At 37.7% G+C, this 25441-nt stretch overlaps 1 protein-coding gene across 4 annotated transcripts in view; it reads left to right on the top strand.

Moving 5' to 3' along the window:
• The window catches only part of ARHGAP15 (Rho GTPase activating protein 15), a 332778-nt gene that overhangs the window by 168230 nt on the left and 139107 nt on the right, over window positions 1-25441 (top strand). For all 4 annotated transcript variants that reach the window (XM_035331541.1, XM_035331544.1, XM_035331542.1 and 1 more), the window contains 2 exons: window positions 3643-3741; window positions 5606-5732. In XM_035331541.1, the coding sequence (XP_035187432.1) occupies window positions 3643-3741; window positions 5606-5732 (226 nt within the window). The remainder of the gene's footprint in view (window positions 1-3642; window positions 3742-5605; window positions 5733-25441) is intronic.

Genomic DNA, 25441 nt, shown 5'->3' on the forward strand with positions numbered 1-25441 from the left:
GTGGCACTTAGCATGTCCCACAGCACAACCTAACACAGAAAAAATGTAGGATTTGTAGGATTTTTAGGAACCATTGATCCTGGATAGGATCCAGGGTATTTATGTATTGTAATGGTAATGGTATTGAAAAAATACAGTATCAGAGCTATACAGGCATTGTTTTGTGTAGAAACATAGGATCTTGTTGCTTACAACCTATGGTGACATGCAAATCAAGCCCACCCCGCCGTTTGCAGCTGTATAAGATGACAAGAGAAATCCTTAGTAAGTCACAAGTAGGGTATTACAATAAATTGTTTCACACCTGCCTCCTACTTTCCACACTTTGCTGGCAGCCTGGCAGGGCATTGAATGTAACACACATTTACCTGCGGTGAGCCGGTATTTGCAGATGGTCAATGCTGAACAGCAGGACTAGAGCTCATTGGGAAACTGCTCAGGAGAAAGGATTCAGCCTGCGAAGGGACTTTCCAAGGTACTATAGCAAGAAAGAAGGAGTCCTGGAGTCCTGCCCCCAGTCTAAGCAAGTCGAAGGGCACACCCTTTGAAAACCAGAGGGCTGGTGCCAGTTGTCATTCCTCATGTGTTTAGTGCTGACAGCGGCATCCCAATTCTGCCTGGTAAGGTCATGCTAATTCCGGACTGTAGCCCTTGCAAAAACGATATGAGAGGGATTTCAGGAAATATTCAAATAAATGGAGCACTTGGCACAATGGAGACTGGCAGCTCTATCTAGAGCACTTCATTTTCTTTCTCTTTTTTATTTTATTTTATTTGTCTTTCATTTTTCCTCCAGTCCCTCTGTTTATTTCAGCAGTGTCTGTTACAGGGACGGTGTGTTAGCACGCCTTAATATTGAAAAATTTATGCTTGTTGTTAGTTATACATCATTTAGGGCTGTGATCATAAATTGTTCAATCACAAGGTTTACTCAAAGCTAGCATTCTTTACTGATGTCTTTTCCCAAGGGTGTTGAAAATTCGATTGTTCAAAGTGCAAATATGGTTTAGCAATCCCTTCCAAGAACCATTTATCAGAAATCCTAAGGAGGTAATATATAAAAGTGGGATAGGAAACCTGCACATTAAATGGGATTTACCAGCCAAAGCCTTTGGAACTGCTTTCCTGTGAATGACTGGAATGGAGCAGAACAAAGTCAATTACTGACTGTAATTAAGGAGTGGATGCATTTAAACTGTAGAGAGCAGTAGCAGTCTTCTTGAAACTGTCTAGTTACTCTGAAGATTAGTCTGAGGAAAGAAAGAGAAGGACTTGAACTATATCTTACAGAAAGTATATTTTAAATGAATTCTCTTCCCTCAGTGCTATGATCTGTTTTTACAGATTTGCTCGTAAAACACTGATAATATATGATTATCAAAATAACACATTCAGACAAAGAAACTTTCAACATGTATTTTGCTTTGGTCTTGTTAGTAATGGAGTATCTCTTTTGCATATCATACAGTACAAATGTTTATGCAGTGCTGAATGCTTGTATTTTCATAAAGCCTGAATTTGCTGAACGGAAGAATGAACTATGTTGTGTCCCTTTTAAGCCTTCAAAATACAGTAAATCTAATTATATACGTTGCTTTTACTTTGAAACTGTTATTCCATTTTATAATTTTAATAATGATTTGTTTATACTGGGGTAGAGGCATTAGATTGAATTGTTGCCTGTGTTTAGTCTAATTCATATCTGTGTGTATACATTAATAAATTGTGATATAAGGTAATAATGCTTCAGTCCCCAGCCTCACAGTGTGAACTGGGCACAGATCTGAGGTCACCTCATTTAACTACTTACCTAAAGTTGAATTTGGGCTTTTTTTTTCTTTTTCAATAAAGCGAATGGATAGCACATGAGCAGTGGCTAGCATCGTGGCAGAGGACTGGTAGCAGAGTTCCAGTTTCCCACGTCACCGGCTCTCCATGCGCCCGGTGAACAATGGAGAGGCTGGAGGTCTGCTCCTGAAGGGCCGGAGCGGGGCTGGATGGGGCTGGGAACATCTGCAGGCAGGCAGGCAGGCAGGCAGGCAGGCTCCCGAGCCAGCGCTGGGAGCCCATTCCCACAATCTGCGCAGCGCTCTCACAGGATGTCTCCGCTGGAGCTGCGCTGACGGGATTTTCCTTAATGCTGATGACTTTGGAAACCTTCCTTACAGGCATTTCCTCAATAACGGGAGGGTTATAGGACAATTAATGAAACATTAAGCTGTTTTGTCCTTTTTATTTTTTTTTATTTTTTTTTTCCTGGTGGTATTTCAGTTTTCAGAAAGATGCGGGAAGTTCCTTTTGTGTGCTAAAAACTCAGGACACGGGCGGATGCAGTGAAACAGTAGCACTTCAGGTTGCTCGATTTAAGTAAATAGGCTGTGCCAGGTCTTAATGGCTCTGCTCTGCTTTTCCTCATGCTCACTTCAGAGAGAAACCGCAGCGCTCAGCCGTTCCCTGAGAGAGACCTGAACAGGTTTTGGTGCTGAGAAATAGCCTGCCCTGATGAGCAGATTATTGGGAGGACTGAATCTGTGCCCCAAAGCACTGCAACCTGAGCGTGCAATCCGAAAGCTACCTAGGTTTGCACAGGAAACCCTTAATAACAAAATAATAACAATATTTTTTTAAAAAAAGGTTTGGTTTCATTGCTGATGGGTGCCCAGCTGGTTTTCAGCGTGGGCAAGATGAGATTCTGCATCTTGCGGGATGTGGGGGAGATGTAACTCTGGTCACTTGTCTACAGATGCTGCATCCGCAGCCACATGGGCCAGGGCACTGCCAAGTAAACCAAGGTGCAGCTCCGTGCCTCAGTTGTGCTCGCTGTAAAATGGTCCTTTCAACCTGCTTTGTAAAACAGGAGATCTGCTTTGGTGAAAACTTAGTTAAAAAATAAATAAATAATGAAAGTGATGTATCATTATTTTCACAGTGGTTTACTGAAGTTCAGACCAGCAGAATATGCATGCATATTTCCACCAAATATTGTTAGGCAGGGAAACAGTGTTATCAGGGGAATTAATATGCTTTTGATAAATATTCCCAGTGTGGGGGTCAAAAATGTAAATAAACTTCTATTCAGACAAACTGGGGATTTTTTTTTTTTTTTCCTGATAAATGGGCTCCTAATTACTTTGCTACAGCCATCTTTGATGGTAATTTTCTTTATGTGAAAAACAGTGACTATTAATTTCACCAAAATGCTTGGAAGTGGACTCTGGGATCACAGGTAGATAATAAATGTGTAAAGTCAAGGATAGAGGAATCAGGTATAATAACAACAGAACAGAAATGCAAACTGAAAATAACAGGAATTAATTCTCACTTTGCATTCATTTCTTTCCAGAATGCTTTGATTTACATTTGAACCGTCTATCGTATTGAGTTTCCTGGCTTTTCTCAACTTTTGTCACGTTATCGTTATTTTTGCACTATTTGTGTTTGGTGGTTGCACTGCCGAGACAATATCTCGTTTGTTGTGACATATCCTAAACAGCTTTCAGACAGAGGTTCAAAACTCCTCGGTAATTCCGGGAGATAATTATCGATACAAAGGGAAGGGTTTGGGTGCGTAGTAGAGAAAACTGCAGGAAATCACCTGTCCTGTGTGCCTTACTTACCTGTCTTTGCCCATCCCTCCCCCAGATCACAACAGTGTCAGGAAATGAGTTCCTCCTCCAGTCGGATATCGACTTTCTCATATTGGATTGGTTCCACGCTATCAAAAATGCAATTGACAGATTGGTATGTATTTGTTTTGGCTGTTACCTTTATTAATTAAGATGTAGCAATTTCAACTTCATTTGCTTAGGCATCTCCGCAGGTTTTAGGCAGTCAGCAGCTAGCAGCTAGCAGCTAGCTAGACATTCCTTTATCTGAAGGATACAGAAATATGTATGCAAATCTACCCAAAAATGTCAGATAAACAAGGTTGTTGAACTAAAATGTCATTTGATTCTTGCCTTGAAATGCAACGCTACATTTATTTCTCTGAAATAACAAGGACGTTGGTTTGCTGAGGGTTGTAAAAGCACACAAGCACTTAATAACTAATGAATTTTTGCATTTTCTGTTTATGCAGCCTACAGTATATAATCTTCAATAGAACTATTAATACATTTGAGCCTTTTATGAATTTTTGTATTACTTATTCACAAGAATAACACTAGCAAATAATATTCCTTTGTAACTGATTGCTGTTATTCTCCCAGGAAGGCTGGGGGTTTTCTACTAGAAGTAAGCAGGGCTGCATTTTATTAAAACAGTTTTTAATTACCAAACCAGATTCAGCTGTAGCTTTTTCTTTCTTTTTTTTGCCACTCTCAGTACAAATTCCAAATGTCTCCCTTCTATCTCTGCCTGCTCCAAGAACATATTTTTTTAGAGGGCACTGACTTCCCTTGTTCAGTGAAGAATCTGGTGAGAAAAATATCCCCATTTCTTGCATTTTTCAAACGTTTTGCTGAAATGGAATTGGCAGTGAGGGCTGAGTCAATCTTGTAGAAAGGGTTAACCTGAGCAGGGCTACTGTTTCCTTAAAGAACTGCAAACATTATATTACCCTGAGGCTATAATCAGCCAAGGAAAGTTTGATCTGATGATGTATGTCTTCATATTGTGCATTTCATTGGGTATGCGAGGATATTGATATCCCACTGAAGATTTTGGGGTGGAGTTTTCCATGGAGACTCAAAGCACTCTTTTTTTTGGCGTGTTATTCAGCTAAACATCTAATAGACTCAATTGCTTCTTTAGTGCAACTCCGCAAAGAGGTGAACTCATGGCTTCAGCAGCTTTGAGTGCAGAGTGAGCCACAGCAGCATGTAGCAGAGCGAGGGTTCCAGATGGCAGGGCTTGTCCCTGCCACAGTTGCCCTTGCTCAATGCCCAGGACAGGATGCCACCCAGCAGCACTCACCAAAGGCTTCACCCATGCCATTTGTTCTGGTTTTAAAACGTTGAATTTGTGCAGAAAGCCTTGCAGCTTTCCTGGCCACTGGGATGGCAAATCTCACCTGGCCACGTGCTGTGGGAAGAGGTGTGTGACCAGCCAAAATAGGGTCTCCCTCCTTTGCTTTCTTCTGCTCGTGATTAAATTCGGTACCAGTAATGGTCCCTACTTGTCACTTCTTATGCCAGTGAATTAGAGCAGCAGCAAAGTCCCCTGTTCCCCTGTTCTTCCCCATGCTTATACCAGCAGAGTTCAACCCTAGATCTGTACAGATGTTTGAAACAATTGTGTTTGAAAGAACATTTACCGTGAATATCTAAAACAGAAAGGCTACTTAAACAACCTTCCTCTTTGCAGTAATTTGGAAATAGCCTACAATGTGGAAATCATTTTGGTCTCTAAGGCCTAAAGAAGCAGGCCTTTTGTTTTCCTTACTTAAATGGGAATTTATCTCAGAAATTAAGATCAGTCTGTCAGGGGCATAAAAGCTCTGCCATATGACAAATTTTGCATTACACTTCCCTTAAATTACATACTCACTGCATCACTTGCTGTGTCTATTAGTTTCTGATTCTGTACTGGCATTCTGTAATCTATTGCTTCATTCTTACAAATAATAATTTTATTAAAAGCAGACATATATATATTCTTTCCCCAGCCAAAAGAACGGAGTTGCACATCGAGAAATTTGGAGTTCAAACTCAAAAGATCCTCCAGCATCGAATTACTGAATAGCTTAGACACTGAATCCAAAGAACCAAAGCCTGAACACAGAAAATCTTTAAGTAAGATTTTTTTTTCCTTTCTGATTTTATTTTTTTCCCCTTTTTAAAATAACTGTGCCGTTATAGGGTAAGATAATTTTTATTACATATAAAATGTAAGGAAGATCACTGAGAATTGTGAAGCTGAATGTGTTCTGTGCTGATATACATAACTTGCATTTAAGTAAAGACAGTTACTAGCTCCATACTTTTAAAGGGTGACATTCCCTCCTAAACAAAATATATTTGTTTAGGAGAAAAGACATTTATTCAAGCCATTTATTTTAAAAAATAAGCAACATGAGTCCTATGCTAATGGTCTATTGCAGTTGCTTTGTTTCCATTTTAGTAAAATACCTCAAATTGCTAGAGTAATTTTGCCTGTTATATATTTATACACTGAATTGCTGAAAGACCTGGCATATCTTCTCTCGCCGACAATCAGGGATGTATCTATAATTTTATGGAAAGTAAATTTCAGGGATTGAGATTGATTTTTGTTGGTACGATTAGAAAAGAAAGTGATCTAAAACTAGTAGGGGCATCAGTCCACTGAGACTTTCCTGTTCCAGCTCGTGTTGAGGTGTTTGCGGTACGGTGGGCAGCAGGAGCTGGTGGTGATCCCAAATCACTCGCTCAGCATTTGTTAATTTCATCCTCTCTTCTGGATCTTTGTTTTTCTTCTTTGTTTAGCAGGAGTCACATACTGCTGCTAATGTAAACACCGTGACAGCTTTAGCCCCGCGTGCTGGTACAAGATACCTATAGGTGCTGAAGGTCTGTGCAGGAATTTGCCTGCACACATTTCAGTGCAGGATCAAAGTCTTAGATGTTAAGAGTTGCATTGAGAACACCCAACACAGCTATTTTTAATGATAATTATCCACATAATCATAAATATATGCACACATGCATGCGCTCACACACACACAAATACAGAGATTCATTAAATAGTCTCTTTTTTGCAGACCAGAGCTTTTTGTTGTTGTTTTCCTGTCATCTTGGAGATTTTTATATATATATTTTTAAGGTTTCTCTTTCTATTATAAAATAAAAAGAAGCCTGAATGTGGCTTGTGAAAAATTGTCCCAATATCTTTCTGCTGTGCATTACATTGCATTTCTCAAAGGAAGAAAAAATAAGTCTTGAGAGCATGGTAGTTTTGAGGGCCTGATTCTGCTCTCATTGTAGCTAATAGCAAAATGCTCATAAACTGTCTTATCACTTGGGGCATTTTTATTTATTTATTTTGACTTCTCACATATCTTTAAATGATAATTTGTCAGACAAAACAGAAAAAGTGAATATGAGCAGTGGCATAGACTTACTCTACGTTTCTTTTCAAACCTTAGAGAATGATGAGTAACCTCTGTTTTGTTCAAGGCTATTTAAACTATTAAAAAATGTGAAATTATCTGCTGTGAAATCTCAGTGAATCGAAGCTTGTATCTAAACACTGTAGCTTGGATCGCTTCTAAAATATGTATTCAGAACTTTTTTGGCCCCTCGAGATCAAGTAATTATGTGGAATTAGAAAAATCATATTATTCACTTACTTATTAGTAGTCTAAGCACAAACTGTATTGTCAGTTTTCTGCCTTTGGCTTTCTGTGCCCTTAATGTTCACACAAGTATCGTAGCCAGAATTATCGGCAGCTAGAGCCAAAATTGCTTTAAAAAGGCATGAGAACTGGTAATGACACATTGTTAGCAGTTAACAGGTGGTCGTTTCATTGTCCAGTTTGACTGCAGAGCACAGAGAAGATATGTGCAATATCTGCAAGTGTGTTTATAAAGTTCTTGTAAAGTTTAATGATTTTATAATTTTATAGTGCTCTTATATTATTGATTGCTGCCAATGTTGAATCCAGACAAAGGAGATTTTTAAAAGATGGCTTAAAACTCCTCCATTATAGCACGAAAGACAAGCAAGTGATGTGTGTTAGCAGGCCACCACCACTGCCAGTAATCTTTAATGAAATATTCAGACGGCTCACTCATTTGTATTTTCCTTCTCTGCATTTAGGAGCTGCAAAAGATGTCCAGTTTTAGACTAGATACTGCTGTGCTGGTGGTCTTTTTTAGCAGCACAAGTATATACGGGACAGGTATATTCTACTTAAATCATTCCAATGACTTAGTCTTTAATTTAAAACTGGGGAGACTGCTCCTAGAGACCAAGTAGTAGGAATTTGTTTTTTTATGTTTAATCCTTATTGCTTCTGCTTACACTATGAGGACAAATAGTAGTTCTCAGTTAAGCTTTTTGAGTTGTAGACACTGATTTCATTGAAAATTGGGCTTAAACTGCCAGACTCAATTTCCAAAGTTCATACAATGTCTGTCCTCATGGTCATGCAGCTTTTCAGTGGCTTCTCATCCAGTGTGGATTCAATTCATGTTTTAATTGAAGTTTTCTTGAGCTAAGAAGTAACCAAGGATGGCCTTGGGAAATGTTACCAAAATATCTAAAAGTGTGATCCCGCTTTCAAATGCATGGAAAGAGATTGCTCTTTATTTTACGATGACAACTATTTCACTCATTTAATTTATGAAGATAGTGCCTAGGCAGGACGAACACGCTTTTCACCTAGCAATCTCCACCGTACAGTTGGTGCAAGAAACCTGCCTTACTCCACTGCTCCTTTCCATGTGAAGAAATCTTTTAAAAACTGGTGGTAGACTTCATAATTTCCAAGTAATTTCGTTATCGTTCAGACTGTAGGGTTTTCTTTTCTTTAGGTTGAAAAAAAAAATTAAAAAAAATAGTAATTAGTACCAATTATAATTGGGTCTGCTGGTGAGTAGCCTGCCATGTTAATTTTATCACATGAAAACGGGGCCGTGGGGTTAGAATGAGAATAGAGGTGCTGTCACGACACGTGGTAGGAAGGGAGTATCTGTGCATCGCATGTGTCCCAGAAGCTGTCCAGGTATCCAAAAAATGACAGACCTTCCTGTGAGTATGGACTACAGGAGCTGCCAGAAGAGTCATAGTGTAGGTGGTAAAACCAATGCTGTGCTCTCTGTTGCACTCGATGCTGCTTTTTCTGGCCATGGTTGCTTTCTGGTTTGCATTTTGGCCATTCTCTGGGAATTTTGTCACTCAGGAGTGACCTCTTGTGGAAGAGCCGGGGCTTGAGTCACTATCGATTGTCGGCTGGGATCAATTCTCTTCTCCTCCCCCTTTTCCAGACGGAAACAAACGGCTGTGCAGTAGGAAGAGTGCCCTTTGGCTACCGTATCAATCTGAGGGCTGCTCTTGTCAAAATGCACAATCACAAGCTTGATAATGCAATACATTCCCAAAGCACTATATTTCCAACCTGTTCTCCATCATTTCCTTATGGCGTCACATTTACTCAGTTCATCACATTCTTATTAATATTTTAGGTTTCCTTGAAAGTGATGGAATTCTATTTTTATTACAAAAGCAACAAGAATAAATACTAATTGTTGTCAGTTATTTCCTTATGTAGTGGGAACAGTAATCTGTTCCTCAGCTTTAGGTTGCCAAAGCAAAATAATTAAATATTTTAGACATTTAAAAAATCTGTGATATTAGATAAATGCAATTTGATCTCCTTGTTTGCCACATAAAAGCTGGAACTGCCTGAATTGATAAGATTGAATTGCATTATTTTTATTGTTTCTACTCGCATATTTTTCTTATCTTCAAGAACACTTTACTGAAAATCCGGTGGTTAGTAATGCAGCAGTGTGACGGATCCTGTAAAAACCTCCTCCATATTTAAATTCTAGCTGAAAGAGCCACAATTACAGTGTCAAGATTTAAAATATATATACATACCATTATATATATATATATATCACTGAAAAGGGAAGTCTTTATGGGCTGCACAATGTTATTGTTATTCATGATGTCTTTAGAGCCTCAATAAGAGTAGTTGGGGATCGGGGCGTCATTGTGCCAGACACAATGTGACACCAAAGTAAGACAATTCCTGCCCCAGCAAGCTCTCAGCCTGGATGAGGACAAGTTGCAACAGGTGGAAAAAGCAGACAAAAGCAGGGGGTGGAAGGAAAAGTTGACAGCAAAGCCGACATGTCATGCATATTAAACAGCAGGCTTGGGATTCCTTTCCCCTCTTCGTTAGGATCAGGGTGTTAGCCACCCTGGCCACTGGCCAACTCAAATAATGATATTTTGCTTACCTAAATTCCTCTTGCACTTTCAACCAGGAGTCATGGGCCTTTTTAGTCCCAAAGGGGAAGGCATTGCTCTTTGCTGCTAGCTCGCAAGCTTCCCCATGGAATGACCGCAGGGGAATGTCTGTAGATACGCCTCCCAGCATCTTTTTAATTTTATATATATATATATATATATATATGTAACAATATCTTCTGGTTCATAGTTTTGGTTTTTCACCCGTGGTGTTTTTTTTTTGTATATTTTTTTTTTTTTTTTTTTTTTTTCAATTTTTTGCACTACAAAATCCTTTGGTTAAGTCAGGCACCCCATGCCTAGCTTTTAACCAAGAGCTGTGTGTGCTCTAAAATTGCCCAAAGTTGCTTTTCTTGTTTCATTTAGCTTTCTTTCCATCAGAGGGCTGAATTTTGAAAATTGAAGCATGGCATGTAAATATTCTTAAGTAACTGCTAACATGTCCAGAATCATCTCTGAATGCAGTTTGTTAGATAAATGAGACTGTACAATGTGAGAGAAAAAAAAAAAAAAAAAAAAAAAAAAAGGAAAGAAAACAAAACCAGACAAAACAATAACAACAAAAAGAAATGACAGAAAACCATTCTGGTTTTTCAGTGGAGCTGAGGAAAGAACGAGAGAAGTCTCTAAAGCTCTAACCCTTTCTGGCTTGGCGTGGTGCTTGCTTCTTTCCCTACCACAGCCCGTTTATTTTAGTTAGATGTGAGGTTCAAAGCTAAATGGATGCTATTTAGGGAGTCTTATTGGTTTACAATGGTAGCATTATGTATAGGTCAATTTTATTATTTTCAATAAAACCAAGAAATATAAAATAGTAATGTATTTTAGTGCTGCATTACCACCAACAATTAAAATAGAAAGCAAAAGTCTAGCTACATGCAAATATGCAGCTTTCTACTGCAATGTTAATTTCATCACTCTAGACCTTGTATGTTTGGCACTTATTTTTATTGCGTCAACAGGACTGCAGTCAGCTTCAGATACTGATCAAGCCCACAGAAAGAAAATGCAACTTGCTGTTTATGGAGGGCAGGAGCATTCATTTGGACTGGAGGGACTACACTATTTTTTACTTATTTTTTGTCTCAGGTTTCTCTGCAACATTTACTATAGGTATTCTGTTTTCTTAAAGCTTAGGAAAATACTGATTCAGCAACAAAGAAGTAATAATATTGGCATTTTGGAAGCAAAACATGCCAAATCCAATAACAAATTGTGTCACTATAAAAGGAGATTATGTCACACCCAAAATAACAACTGACTGTGACAAGTTCTGATAAAAATGTGGACTTTTCCCGAATTTGAATATCCTTTTTCCATCAATTATATTATAACGTTTCCTTAATTCTTTGTTTTATTTCTACTTCACTTTCCAAAATCATTCCAGAGTTTACTATTTGGGTTGAAAAAGCATATTTTCAAATTGGGCATAACCAAGTTCCATATAAACGTTTGGCAGGGAAATCAGTGCATGTTCACTTAATTCATTTTTATTGAACCAAGTCCAGATTTTTAGTCAGGAAAAAGTTAGATATTAATCATATCTGAGCAGGATCATTAAATTTTCCTTTACCTACTAGAACAGCGGGGTCATTATAGAACCATGAGAAGTTAGCTCACTTATTAATCTTTACAATTACATAAAAGTGATCATTTTTATAGTACTTAAGAGTAGCTCCTACCCATTACATGAAGAGTATGTGGGAATATTACAATATAATATAATGTATTATTATAGATGTGACCTGTGACTCATTGGTCTGCTCACTGACACACAACTCTATAAAAGTTATCTGTTTGAGCTTGGATAATCTTTAATTGTTTCATATTCCTTGTGCTCATTTATGGGGCATGCTGGTAAATAGAGAGCTAGTCACCGAGTTATTAATTACCTCATTATTACTTAATTATCGCTGTTGCATACTTCATTTTTATGGAGAAACACATCATAAAAGAAGGTATTTTATACTGTCCACTACAGTTAGGTATGAATGACAGTGATAGCTAGTGGAAGATTTAGTTAAAGAGAATCAATCAGAAATCCTCACTATAGATTACTATCTGGTTTCTTCTGCCATTTCCAGCAAACACTTCTCATCTTCGACTTTGAAACCCAACAGTTTAAACTGGGTTCTTGTTTCAGTGGACTAATCCCCTTTCATAAATCATGTTCAAGTGCTGAAATAATTTGCACATCATTTAAAGAGTATTTGCTTTGAAACATTCACCTCAAGCCCTTTTGTATATCCTTTCTCTCTAAAGATTTGTAGTATTTGTTTTGTTCTCTGAGGTATAAAAGACCTGAGTAAACTTTATTCCTGTTGTTTCAAGATTAGTGAAATAAAATGCATATTTATTCAACTGGGACTGAAAGGAGCTTTAGTAAAGACGATCATACATACGACCCGTGGGAATGTTATAATGCAAAATGTCTGTCTTAAAATCTCTTTAGGTTTGTTCAAAACACTGTTGAAGGACTTAAGTTTAAACAACAAAAAAAGTGGGTTGCAAATCCATATTTCTTCTTGTTGCCAAAGAAGAGAGTGGTACCATATTTTTTTCTTAACAAAACAGACTCCTACGTGTGCACTCAAGATAAACTTGATATGGGGGCATGTAGAGACTGGATAGTCATGATTACTCTAAGCTTTTTCCTGCTGCACTACACACACTGACTCACTGTTTAAGAAAGCTGCATTTTGGAAAAATGTGTAGGGGTTGATTCAAACAGACAATTGCTTCAGAAAAAGCAATCACAAAGAAAACACGATCAGCACATCAGCATTTTAGGCATTGGGAGCTGAGCAGTTTGGCCACTTCTATGTTCTTAGAGTAATGTTCCACTATTGGGGTCAACTCCTGTGATATGTGAGTGAAAATGTTCACTCTGGGTCTTCCCACTTTTAAGCCCAATTGCCCCAAATTGCATTGGTTTGGTGCTGTCTCCTAATTCCTTACTAAGTGAGTGTTTACATTGTTAAGTAGTTAGGTGCATGCTGTGCCCCATACCATGATTTTTGTTTGAGACAACAGACAATATATACTGTGTGTCAGCTTGACACACCATCACCTGTGTCGCCAAGTATATCTCCATTATTTTACATCTCCATATTTCACCTCCACAGAGGGAGAATGTAGCCTGATAACGGGATACAGCTAAATAGATGCAGGCATTTACACTGTAATAGGAAATATTTTAGACCACTGCCTTTGGAGACAGCAAGCAGGAGGGACTGTTGAGCTTTGCTCCTTGGGAAGGAAGAGTCAGAACAGCTTTGTGTCTCTCCCCTGAGCCTAATTCTGATACCTCTCATAGGAATTATTGAAATGACTACCCTGCTTGCAAGTTTGTAGCCAGAAAAATGATCGTCAGACTACATTGTATTCTGAGGTTTCACAGCTATTCTGTAGGTTTCACTGTATTCTGAGGTTTCGCTGCTATTTATAACTAATCCAGATGCAATCCTCATGGTACTTTGGGAGGAAAGTGACAGAAATAAGGAGGTTTTTAGGTTATAAAAGTCTAAATTAAGCTCAATTAGAGAGACCATAAATCAGGCTCTAGATAGGATTACTTACTGCCCAGACTCACCTTTTTCCCCATGGAGAAATCATTTCAATGTTTGTACCTTACAGGTTGGAGGATGTATTTCGTTTAATTTAGGACCTCCAATCCCAAATATTTAAAGATGAGTGTAATGGATGGAAGCACGTTATTGTCTCCTGGACTGAGTGTATTAATGCTTTAGCAATGAATGTGCTTGGTAGGATCTCCTATTTCTTCCACCAGCTGCCTGCTGACGTGCCAGACAAACAGTTTGAGGACAAGCACATTAAAGATGTCTGTAATTGGAGCACTTAAAACTTCCAGTTTAAAAGGTGGATTTCTTTATAACCAGTGGTACCTTTTAATCAGAGAATCTTCCATCGGTAACGGAGTCCATATGATAAAAGAGCCCATTTGCTGTACCAGTAGGTGTGATATATACCCTTATGTAAGGGACGAGAGAGCTTCCTAATTAAGGGCAGGCTGCTGTGTAGGTGCACAAGACCAGTTTGTAAGAAGCTGTAGGCACATGCAGTTCTGCAGCAAAGCCTGCTTGTCCCGTGACACAGAGCTGCTGCAATTGTGCCTCTGAAAGACAAAGGGGAGAATACCACTGAAGGGTTAAATGAGATACTGTTTCTCAATTAAGTAAAAGGCTCCAACTAGCTGGCTTTAAATATTGGCGGTGAAGAGAACACTATGACATACGAGCAGCTCCCCTCACCACCAAGAATATTTGGCTCCATTTAATTAATTCCATTGGCCACTGTCTTAAGAGTGCCCAGGATTCACCCGAGAGGAATTCACTTGTGTTACTATTACTGAAAAGTGTAACATGGCATTATCTGCCTCAGACAGACTTTTTGTAGCATTGAATCAATTCCCCAGTTCTTGAAAACAACTACTTCATTTGATTCCTTTCATAATTAATGAAATTCAGTAGTAATGCTTTTGCCCCTCTGTTCATGCTGGAAGGATGTTCCAAAACTTCAGTGTTTTCAAGTTGAAAACATTATTCTAATTTTTATCCTAAAAGGACTTGTGGTAGGAACGTGTTCTCATGTCAGCATTTAGCTAGCTCTTTATTTTCAGCAGTTCTTTTCCTTCTCAAGTTCACCATCCCAAATAGAGTTACAGACAGCCGTCATATTCCTTCTACTGCTTGTTTTGCTACACTGAGCCAGCCAAGATTTGTGGTTGTCTTTCCTATGAAAGGCTGCTGCTCTTTTTCCTGATCTCCAATAGCACTTTTCTGAATCTGCCCCTGTATCAATTCATAGTTCTTGCATATGGGTGTTCAAGACAAGGTCATCCCACAGCTACATGAAATAGAATTCTCTCTTTTCTAAGAAAATGGCTCTCCTGGTGCATCCTAGCATTTGCTTTTACCTGTTTCATGACCACTTCTTTGGAGATAAAAATTAAACGCCTAGAACACAAGGCTTATCATCATGAACTTCATGAAGACACCTTGTCTAAAACACAGAAATCGTTTCTCTGCTAGAGAGAGTATGTCTTTGTGTGTAAATCTTTATAAGCCATATATGTTATAATTGCTCATTGATTGCATATTTTATAATCACTTTTGCTGAAGAAGGTTATCCCCTAGTCCAAGGACCCAGAGCCTAAGGGTGGGTGGCCAGATGTTTGGAAGGCAGAAAAGGAAAGCAGGCAGATGAAGATCTGATAATTTGCCATTTAACAGACTTTGATATAGAAAAATATAACTCAGAGCCAGTTAAACTTTAGCTTGTTGGGTGTCTCTAATAAACTGCTTGATTCAGAGCTCAGGGACATGCAATTTGCATCCACATCGCTCCATACTAGCTCCTTCTAGGACAGATTGGATGTGTCCTTATCAGATAAAGCTTTCCCTCACATCTTCTCTGGTCACCTGGTGATGTCTGGTGATGCCTGATGGCTGTAACATGTGTGTCTCTGATATAAACTAATGATTACATGCATCCCACCAGCCTGGTGCTTTTAAAACGTTGTGTCTGATATGCAGATGTTTAATATCACACTTGGTGGTAAAATGTCTTCTGGGACAAGAGGTAAAGGGCAGAATAGGGCAGAGGGAAACAAACGTGGTGCTGCCTTGTCCATAATACCTTCTGGGAGGAGTCTCTGGAAGAAACTGGCTGCTGAACATCAGTCAGATTCTGTCTTGGGAAAAGCTAGCTGGCATGGCCTGAAAGTTGGCTAAAAATTAAGTAGTGTAGGAGAAGATCTTATGGTCACTCTTTGACAGTCTTCTAAATGGGCTGTGGATACATTCATTTCAATCAAAATCTGTCTCATTGTGTTGGTTTCCAACAACAGAAGTTTTGTCCCTTCAAAAATATTATTTGTGTATATTTTTTTGTGTGGAAATATATGTAGATTTATCTTTCTTGTCCATGTAAAATTAACTATGATGATTTTAAGTTACTATAATGCTTCTACCTTTCTTTCTTCATATGTATCTGAATGAAAATCAGAAGATAGCACTAAAAATTAATGGAAAATAATGAAAATACTGTACTGCTTTAGTTGTTTGACAGTGGTATGTGAAGATCATTGAGAATGATGGAACAGGGGTAGTACTGGCATTAAGGGACAATTGCAGAGAGGGATACTTCATTTATTGTTGTAACAATGTAAGTTACACATTAGTCGTTTCTGAACTGAGAATTTTAGTCTTGCTTAAAGAAAAAACCTTCTGCTAGATTTCATATTTTATGCATCTGATAGTTTGAATAATGAGACAAGTAAATTTGTTAAACTGCCAAAGTGGCTTGGGATAGAGAGACATAAAAAGGTGAAGGACAGGCTTAAGCAAAGAGGAATTAAAGTAGTGACATGAGGGAAGGGAAAAAAAATGAAAGGATACTAAAGCACTATTGGTTTGGTGCACCATTTGTCTAAATTTTACTTTACTTTGGGATACTGTAGTAGATACGGTGTGCTGCATGAGAAACAGTGCCAGGTAAGACACAGCAATGGTCTCATCTCAGCTGATCCACTTTTTAAAAATCCATTTGAGACTGGTGAATGTGAGGATGGAGAGAGGGTCCATTAGAGTAATGCTTTCTGTTATCAATGGCTAGCAAGTGAAAATGTTCTTTCAAACCGTATCTTTTATTTTGCAAGTATTATTCCAGAAAACCAAGTTAGCTGAATTTACCTTTTTCAAACAGTTGTGTACTTGGAATTCATCTTTGCTGCTCAAGTTACAGGTCATTACAGTAATAAAGTTTTCTTATTCCATGACAGAATATTCATAATGCCTTTAAAAATTCAGCTAGATAATGGTCCGCAGGATCTGGACAGCAAGACTTCAAAAGGCAGACTCCTCTGATCTCCAGTTTCCTTATTCATTCTAAGCTTGGAAGGTTTCATCTATCAAGCACAGATTAAGTTTTATTGGTTGATAGTCTAATTGCATTTGTATTATCTTTTCCCTTAATATTATTTTCTTTTCTCTGTGTTGGATTTCATCCAAATATTACTATTCCCATGAAACAGTTTTCTGAAAATGTTTTCCTTTTGCTTTGATGCTTAACTGCTTACCACATGAGTGCCACTATAAGGTGCTGGTTCCTGATAATCGAGTTTTCCTTCTGTAAGGAGAAGTTTCCACAATCTTCTGTGCTTTACTTATATTTGATAGAGCTCTTTGGTTGAGGCTTTTCATGGACAAGATAAGGTTTGGTTAAACATCTGAACTTTTGAATGTTTATCTGAACTAGATTCGACCTCTAAATTTGTCCATCATTAGTTATTTTGCTTTTCTTTTTAGAGACTAAATTATGCTATTAAATATGTTCTAAAGTAGGTTAAGTCCCTGTGCAGTTTGTCAGCTGGAACATTAATTTTAAAGCTAAAACAGTCTTTTAGTGTATCTTTTCAACATTTTGTCTGGGTTTTAACCATGGCTGGTCAAAGGAAGGGTCAGTGCACCCATGCAAACCCCACATGTAGTGGATCGAAGTGTCTCAAAGTTGTTGTGGTGACTGGCCTGACTTTATTTCAGGAAAAGATTGTGATATATAGCAATCATGCGCCTGCCCAGACAAATGTTCCAGTGCAGCTGTTCTGAAGACTGGACGAAGCACTCAATGTCACTGGGTGCCCTGCAGCATCTCTGGAAGTCTCTTCTCTGAGCACCTACACAAGGGCCAGCAGACCTGGGGTCCCAGCTACCTGCTGCAGCAAACCCATTGCATGAGCCATGTAGGAGATGGTCATTTCTGGGCTCCCAGTCACACAGGCCTTTGTTCCTATGCAGATCCTAAAGCTCCTCTAATGGAGATCTTTCCCATCACCTCCATGTGCAGCTCTGACACTAGCCTGTAAGCCAAAGCAAGGAGCTGTAACTGCTGAAAAGTTTGAAAATCAGTTGTGTTTTAATACATAGAAATCATATATCTGGAAACATATATCTGGAAAGTTAATGGCAGTGAATGAAGTTCACTCTGTCCAGGTTTTACATTTATGTTCATATAGATGTAGGAGATTCCTACCAGCACTTTCACTTAAGGTAAGAAGTAAAACAGATTCTTAAATTCATTGAATTATTTTGTTTTAAAAAATGAGCTCGTGGTTGATCCTTTGTTCTGCTATACTTACTCTAATGATTTAATTGAGGTAGAGATAATTTGATAAAGTAGAGTGCATGTATAAACAGAGTACGGCAAATGGATTTCAGATCCTTGACTAGATATTTTTTGATTACTTTAAAGATAATGGGTGTGCCTTTCTCCTTCATAAAATATCACATCTACAGTCAATGGAAAATACTAAACCTGCTTTATTAGGAAAGATAAGTATACTGGAACTTGAGGTTTGAAACAGCAAATGTAGAAATGAATGTTGCTACCACCTTCATTGGAAATTTTAACATGTTGGTTTTCATAACCTATACTCTATAAGTTAATTCTATCCTTTATTGCATGAGAAGCAACAGAAGTTCATCATGGATCAAAAATATATGGTTATGAATATAATTAAAGGCTGAGTTTAATGGGAATACAACTAAATTTTAAAAATATTCTTTAAAATGTAGAAGTATGAAATAAAATTGATAAAGAGTCTCAATAAAAAGGAAATTCTTTGGTAAGATTTTCTTTCTGGAAAGATCCCACAAGATCAGATCTGAAAAAAAAGATACAAGGTATCCAAGTTCATTTCTAAATTTAAATATATGAATCATCTGTACAAATCTTAACAAGGGTGGTATAAATACAGCAATGCCAAGTCTCCCTTGTTCTCTACAGATAATTAGTTTGTTTTCCAAAGCATAAGGCAGAATTATATGTAGGTTTTGAAGTTAAAAGTGCACACATGTCTGGCAGTACCCAGCCACTCAGAAGGGTTTTCTTTTGGCATAACAGTCTCTCTGGTGCTCCTTGTAGAGAAAGGAACTCTGTAACTTACTTGTCCTTTTGTCTGTGCAATTTAATGCAAATTATGACTATTCTCATTATGTGCAAAAGGTTGAAAAGTGTTTGTTTATTTATTTTTTTATTTTTATTTTTTACTAACTCAGTCAGGAGGTAAGCTTAAAGACTTGAAAGTTACTGACATTTATTCCACAATATTCCACAATAGAAGAAAACAAACAGAACTTTATATTAAAAAAAATAAAAAATAAAAAAAATAGCATTGGTTCTTGTTAATTACTGGTTCAATTTGATCTAGAAATAATCTTTAGTTCCTTGCTCTATCTTCCTCAACCTTTAATTGTTGGATGTTTGTTTTCTTTTGGGAAGTCTGCTTAAATAATATTTTGATATTATATATGTCAACTTCAAAAGTCCTTAAATCAAATACTACTTTTTTTTTTTTTTTCCTCCTCTGAAACTATTGCATTTTATATGAGTTGGATGAGATTCTATGGCTGAAAACACTGGAAATCAGGTAGTGAAATGCAGGGCTGCTATTCAAGTCCTATATGTTAGACCATCTGAGCTATTGAATATTTCCCTGGGAAATTAGGAGATCCCCTTTCCTGGGAAGGGGAAGAAGTGCACCGAATGCAAAAAGCTGTTCCCTCGCCCTTTTGACCTTTGCCTGTATTTTTCTGTGTCCAGATGACTCTTTACCTGAAGAGATACAGAAAGTGGCTACCAAAGGAGGCTCGAGACCAGATGCGTCCACAGTGGTCTGTGCCCCTACCAAACTCTGCATGCAGCCACTTGTGCAAATTGATTGTGTCGAGTCCTAATCCCTGGTACAGGCTCATCGAGAGCATTTTCCCCTTCCCAAGCACTCCGTACTCTCTCTTCCTAGAGTCCCAGCAGCCTGACTTTGTGTGTTACAGCAGCTTTCATCCAAGTCCCACATGTTTTACATTAGATGAACATAAGCTGGTCATACTGTATGAACAAAGCAAACTCATTGATTTCTGGCATTGTGGTTTTTATATTCAAGTAAGTGCAGATAATAGCATTTCTAATATTGTGACAATACTAAAAAAAATGTGAAAAGAAAGGATTGGCATGTCCTGGGTGATCTAGTCCAGTCCCTCCTATCACAAGGTACCACGCTCTGTGTCCTCTTCCATAAATTTATTAAGCTTCATCTTAAATTCTTTTAGTTTTATTTGCTACCATGGCTTCTTTGAAAGGGTGTTTCAGAAATTCATATTATGGCCAGTTCATACTCATTTATTCTTGTGCCAACATTGTTCTTCAGTTTAAACAGTTCTTCTCCCTCCCTGCTGTCCTGTTCTCATCTCCTGCTCCTTTTCCTACCCCCACGAACATATTTGGAGAGAACAATCACAGCCTTTCTCAGCCTTTTTCTAGCTGGCCAAGCATGCCAAGATCCCCGTCCACTTCCAGGAGCTCAGCAGCCTCTTCTCCTGGTGGTTCCCACAGCATTGCCTACACCGTATCTGCCTTGAATTCAACTCCTGCACATCAGCCTCTGAGGTTGCACCCATGTGAAGGTTCACCAGGGCCTCACCATGTACTTTATTCTCTCTCCCTGGCTTTATTTATGCCTCCTTTTCACAAATAGCTCAGTGAACTTATGACCAATTAATCCACCCAGGTATCTCACTTTCACGTTTCCAACTGCTGAGTTTTCAGTTTGTAACAGAGATATTTTGTATTAATCCCTCTGTGACAGTGCATCTGGTAGTATTAGGTCTAATCTGTTTCTCCAGCTTCCAGTCTCAAAGTCACTAAAATTTTGTATCATGTCCTGATTTGTGTCTGAGCTGATGATGCTTCCCAGCTGTGAGTCACCAAGTACTTTTGAATGCTCCCACTTTTTATGTTGAAGTCATTAATGAAAACACAAAGATCAGTTCCAAGAATATTTAAGGGCTTGCACTGGTAACTTTCTTTTGATACAGTAGGTCTCCTTTCAACAAAGCTCATTTTAATACCTTATTTAGTCACTTCACAGTTACTGTTTCAGTTCTCTCCATCTTCTCTAGTTTAACTGGTAGTTTCCCACTTGGCATCGTATCAGATGTACAACTGGAGTTCATATAGATTTGGCCTATTGCATTTCCCTTTTATTAAAACACCCAAACAACAACAACAAAATTTTATTAAAGAATGATATCAGGTTAGTCTGGTATGATCTTCCTTTAAAAATCCAAGACACGCTCAGAAATATTACCTTACTTTTCTAAATATTTAGCTACAAATGCAGTTAAGAAAATCTGCAGGGGGGGTGCCATTTTGTTTCACCATCTAAGTGTGCAATGATATTTTTATACACGCTGTTCATTTATTTCCATTTATTATTAGTGAGAGACAAAATTTTTAAAAGTTTATATGCATCAGCTCATGACGCAAAATATGAGTTATACAGTCATTTTATTGAATCTTTACTGCTAATGCACACAAATTTCACAAAGTGTAATGACAATACTGAGCACTTAAGTTGTTCGGCTGTCATATTACAGCAAAATTATTTGCACTATATAATCACTGTTTTCCTTTTCCTATTGTTTATTTCTGAGCATGCTTCATAAACATTTGCAAATGCAGATATAGTTGCTGTGGCAAATATCTGTTTTAAGACCATAAACTTGAATTACTTCAGGTCCTTTGGTGCCCATGAAAACAAAATCTTCCTAGCATCTCCTGGCCAATGATACCCAGTCTGTCATCTGATGCCGCAGTTCTCGAGTCTACGCTCTATAGTCACAAAACCTGTAATTTTAAAGCTTATCATAAACATAGCGATTGGGGTAACGCCTGATTTCTCTATTTTCCCCACCAATCATTTGTGTAATGCCTCCAAACAAACCATGTTTTTGTCTCTCATTTTGCTCTTTTGCAAAAAAGATACAATAATTATAGTGTGGGGATAGCTCGCGAGACCTGCCTGGGAACTTCCCAAAGGAATAAAATAGGATGACTGACAAAAGTCTTTAGCTCAATAAAGTAGGTGTAGTGAATTCATTATCCCTAGTGAACAGGCTTTATTGACTCCATCTCAGAAGATCACAAAGAAAAGGAAGGAGGCAGTGACTCGGTTTTATCAGTGTCAGAACTTTGGTGCTGGCTGAAACACTGACCACTTATACAGACAATAATGCATGCTGCTCGTCCCCTAAAGGACTACAAGTAGTTTTACCTCAGCTGCAGGCCAAGAAAATATGAAAATGATGTTGAATTCTGAGTTCCAGTGAAGTCCAATAAAAGTTAAAGTCATGAGTCATTATATATTTTTAAATTACAATGTCTCCTGGAATGTAGGCATAGTCATACGCCTCTGCATGTTACTTGTGTATTTCTTGGGAAGGATGAGACATTCTTAGCAATTAAGCATTCCTATTCCTTGAAATTAATTAATGAATTAACTCATTTAAGTTATTTCTTTTGCACATATGTGATAGTACTGCTGTTAGACTGGCACTTTCATTATCCAAAATTGAAGAGAAGTATTTACTTCTACCTCCCATTTAGCCATCTCAGCTTTGATTCAGTCCTGCAAGATGCTGATGAGGACTCTGGACGTGAGTCTGTAAAACATTTTAAAAAATCATTAGTTTGAGATATGTTAGATCACAATTAAACCCATGGATCTGTTCGTGTGTTTTAAGATAGTTGCATCTAGGTTTTTAATCAGCGTATTTTGGATTTTAAATGATCAAGCCTGTCACTTTTATTATTCCTTGAACAAAATGTTATTAAATCGTAACCATGGGTGTTGTTATGCTACAAGTCATCTCCATTTCTAAGAACTAAGAACTTCCTGAGGCTTTGAAGTCCTCAAGAGTGTTAAAAAAAATGAGCTGTGCTCAGTCCAGACTAGTTGTTCTGTTTTTACCTGCAAAACAAGACTAGTGGAAGAGAAGAAACTAATGTGAAGCTATTTGAATTTCTTAATGCCTTACCCACTCCTACTGCTGCTCTTCAATCTGTAAGAGTCCTTTCCAAATGAATTACGTACAATAATTTTGGGTGTTATAATAAACAGATAGACACCATAATAATGTATTTCGGTTAGGAAGAGGTACTTGAGAGAAATTGGTTTTGCTATACACATGATGTGAGACAATCAATAGTGCTTTAGTCTGACAAGCACTGTCAATATCCATTGTCACAGTTCAGAAAGTCATTAATGGATAGTTCTTCAAAAACCAATGCTTTCAACACATGTTAGAAGTGTTCAGATATACTGTACCTGGCAGGAATTAATCATAGGTAAACCCTTGGGATTTAGTATAAATGTTTTGTAAATTAAGAATGAAATAAAAGTCATTGGAAGGACTGTGAGATCGTGTTACATGGAGTTAGGAAACCTTGCCAATGAAATATGTTGCTGTTTAGGACATATTAAAACATTTTACTTTCTGAATCATTCAGGATCTGCCTAGAACGTCACACCCAGGAAAAAGAGTCTGCTAGAAATACATTGTCTAGGTACATGATTTGTGTTTTATTTTCTCTACTAAAGTCACAGAAAGTAATCTATTTAAAATTTTGATCCTTGCCCTGAAAGGGTTGGAGTCTTGCCTGGTTCTTTTAGTTGTGCCCATGCCAAAATCATAGAGAAAGGCTTTCACGACTTCACCTTGCAAATACTTTAGCCACAGCTTCAGCCTGAAGCAGGCTTCAGCCTGCTGAAACTGTAATATTTTTATTATCACTGCATCACAGAGACAATGTAGTGCATTCAAATAAGGCTCACAATTTGTCTGTACATCACAAAACTTCCATTGACTCTGACAGTGCTATTTTTGCAGAATGGTGTGAGGCATAGGGCAATGCATTAATTCCTTCCTTCCTCCTGTGTTCTTGTGTAAAAGCTGCATATATTTTTTAGGATGTTTTTGGTGTTAAGTATTCAGGGAATTTATGTAGGGTCCCCCAGAAGACAGGTCAGTTATTATCTTGATTTAGTATATATATATATTTTTTTTTCCAGATAATTTAGCCTCTGGTTATCCTTCCTAATTCAGCCAGTTTTCTTACAATGCTATTTAACACCAAGAGGCACAAATATCTTATTTCTTTTATTGCCTAATGCTCTGTTTATACTATTTTCTTTTTGTACCTGTTCTGCAGGACACTTCCCTAATGTGATAAGCTGTTGTGATTTAATATACCTTAATTCTAGAACAGGTGGCAAATTGCCTGAGGAAAAGAACTTGCTTTTTGTTTTCATTTGTCTATTAATACCTCTGGAATAAATAAGCACTTAATTAAGTGACCAAAGTAATCCGAAATGTTTTTTTGTTTGTTTGTTTTACATCTGAAGGGTCCTAGTTAATTCCCAGCCAAACGTGAAAGCCAGCCTGTGCTCATGTTATGTTTTTTGCTGCTGGGTTGAAGTGTCCTGCACCTATTTCCAACAGAAGATTGGAAAGAACAAGCCTAGCAAGAACAAGCATGTGTTTTCTTTATCTGTCTCAAAAGTTATTCATAAGATATAAAAAAAATACTTAAGTGAAGAGTCTGTGCAAAGGGACAGTAATTATGCTTCTGTTCTTTGTTGATTTTGAGGCACTTATGTGGCTCTGTCAAAGTGAACAGCTTCAGAATTGAGGATATGAGTTCATTCAGTGCAATCAATCAAATGGCACACCTATGCAGTTTTTGCCAGGGGATTTGAGAAAAAGCAGTAGATTTATTTCCTATCATTTTATACTTAGGTCCTTAAGTATCCTGTCTTTCTTCTGTGTGAAACCGCTTTCCACTTTTTTTTATGTTGTCTGAAGTTTGCCAGCTCACTTTCATGGGAGACTCATGGCCAAATACAGAACTTGAAATTTAAAAAGGAAAGTACTAATATATATATATCTAATATATATATATATATAAGTATATATATATAATGTTTTTTCAGTTTTATAACAGAATATTTTTTGTCTGTTGGAAGCAACATTTGGTGCTCTTTTTATTTCTAAATATAATAGCAAAGTCATTTCAATGTGGGGATATCGCGAGAAGAATGGTTTGGCAAGAGAAGGGCTATTTGTAAATGAGATCCCAACAAGAATATTTCTGGCTAAGCTTGGTTTTGGAACATGCTATCTAAACCCTTGAATTTCTGGGAGGTTTGGAGTTTCCCTCTGGTGACTCACATGTTTAATAGAATAGGAAAATTGTCAAAATTAGCTTTGCTGCTGTTTTAGCTATGTGCTATACAATACAATACAACATATAACATACAAAAGCATCCATGACGATAATTATTCCTACATCTAGACATAGTTTTAACACCATAATTGCTGCTTTAGGTATAAAACTTCCATCTGGGTTAATTCATCTTTCTAAGCAGGAGGATCTCTACCCTGCTATCAAATCATAGATTCCCCCATCCTACTATTCACAGTGTGATCATGTTTGCTTCAGTTAAAATATCTTAGCAAATTTGGCGTATACTTAGAGCTAAGAATGTAGTTCAAGTGGGCATAAAGTTTTTCAGAGTCCTGCAGAATGGGGAATGTGGCAGGCATCTTAACTGAGTTAAGAGATATTTTCAGTCCTGCATCATTTGGAACTGGGAAGCTTCACACTGGAAGTCAGGAAAAAGCAAACC

The sequence above is a fragment of the Oxyura jamaicensis genome, chromosome 7, assembly GCF_011077185.1.
Source record: "Oxyura jamaicensis isolate SHBP4307 breed ruddy duck chromosome 7, BPBGC_Ojam_1.0, whole genome shotgun sequence".
Taxonomy (NCBI): Eukaryota; Metazoa; Chordata; class Aves; order Anseriformes; family Anatidae; genus Oxyura; species Oxyura jamaicensis.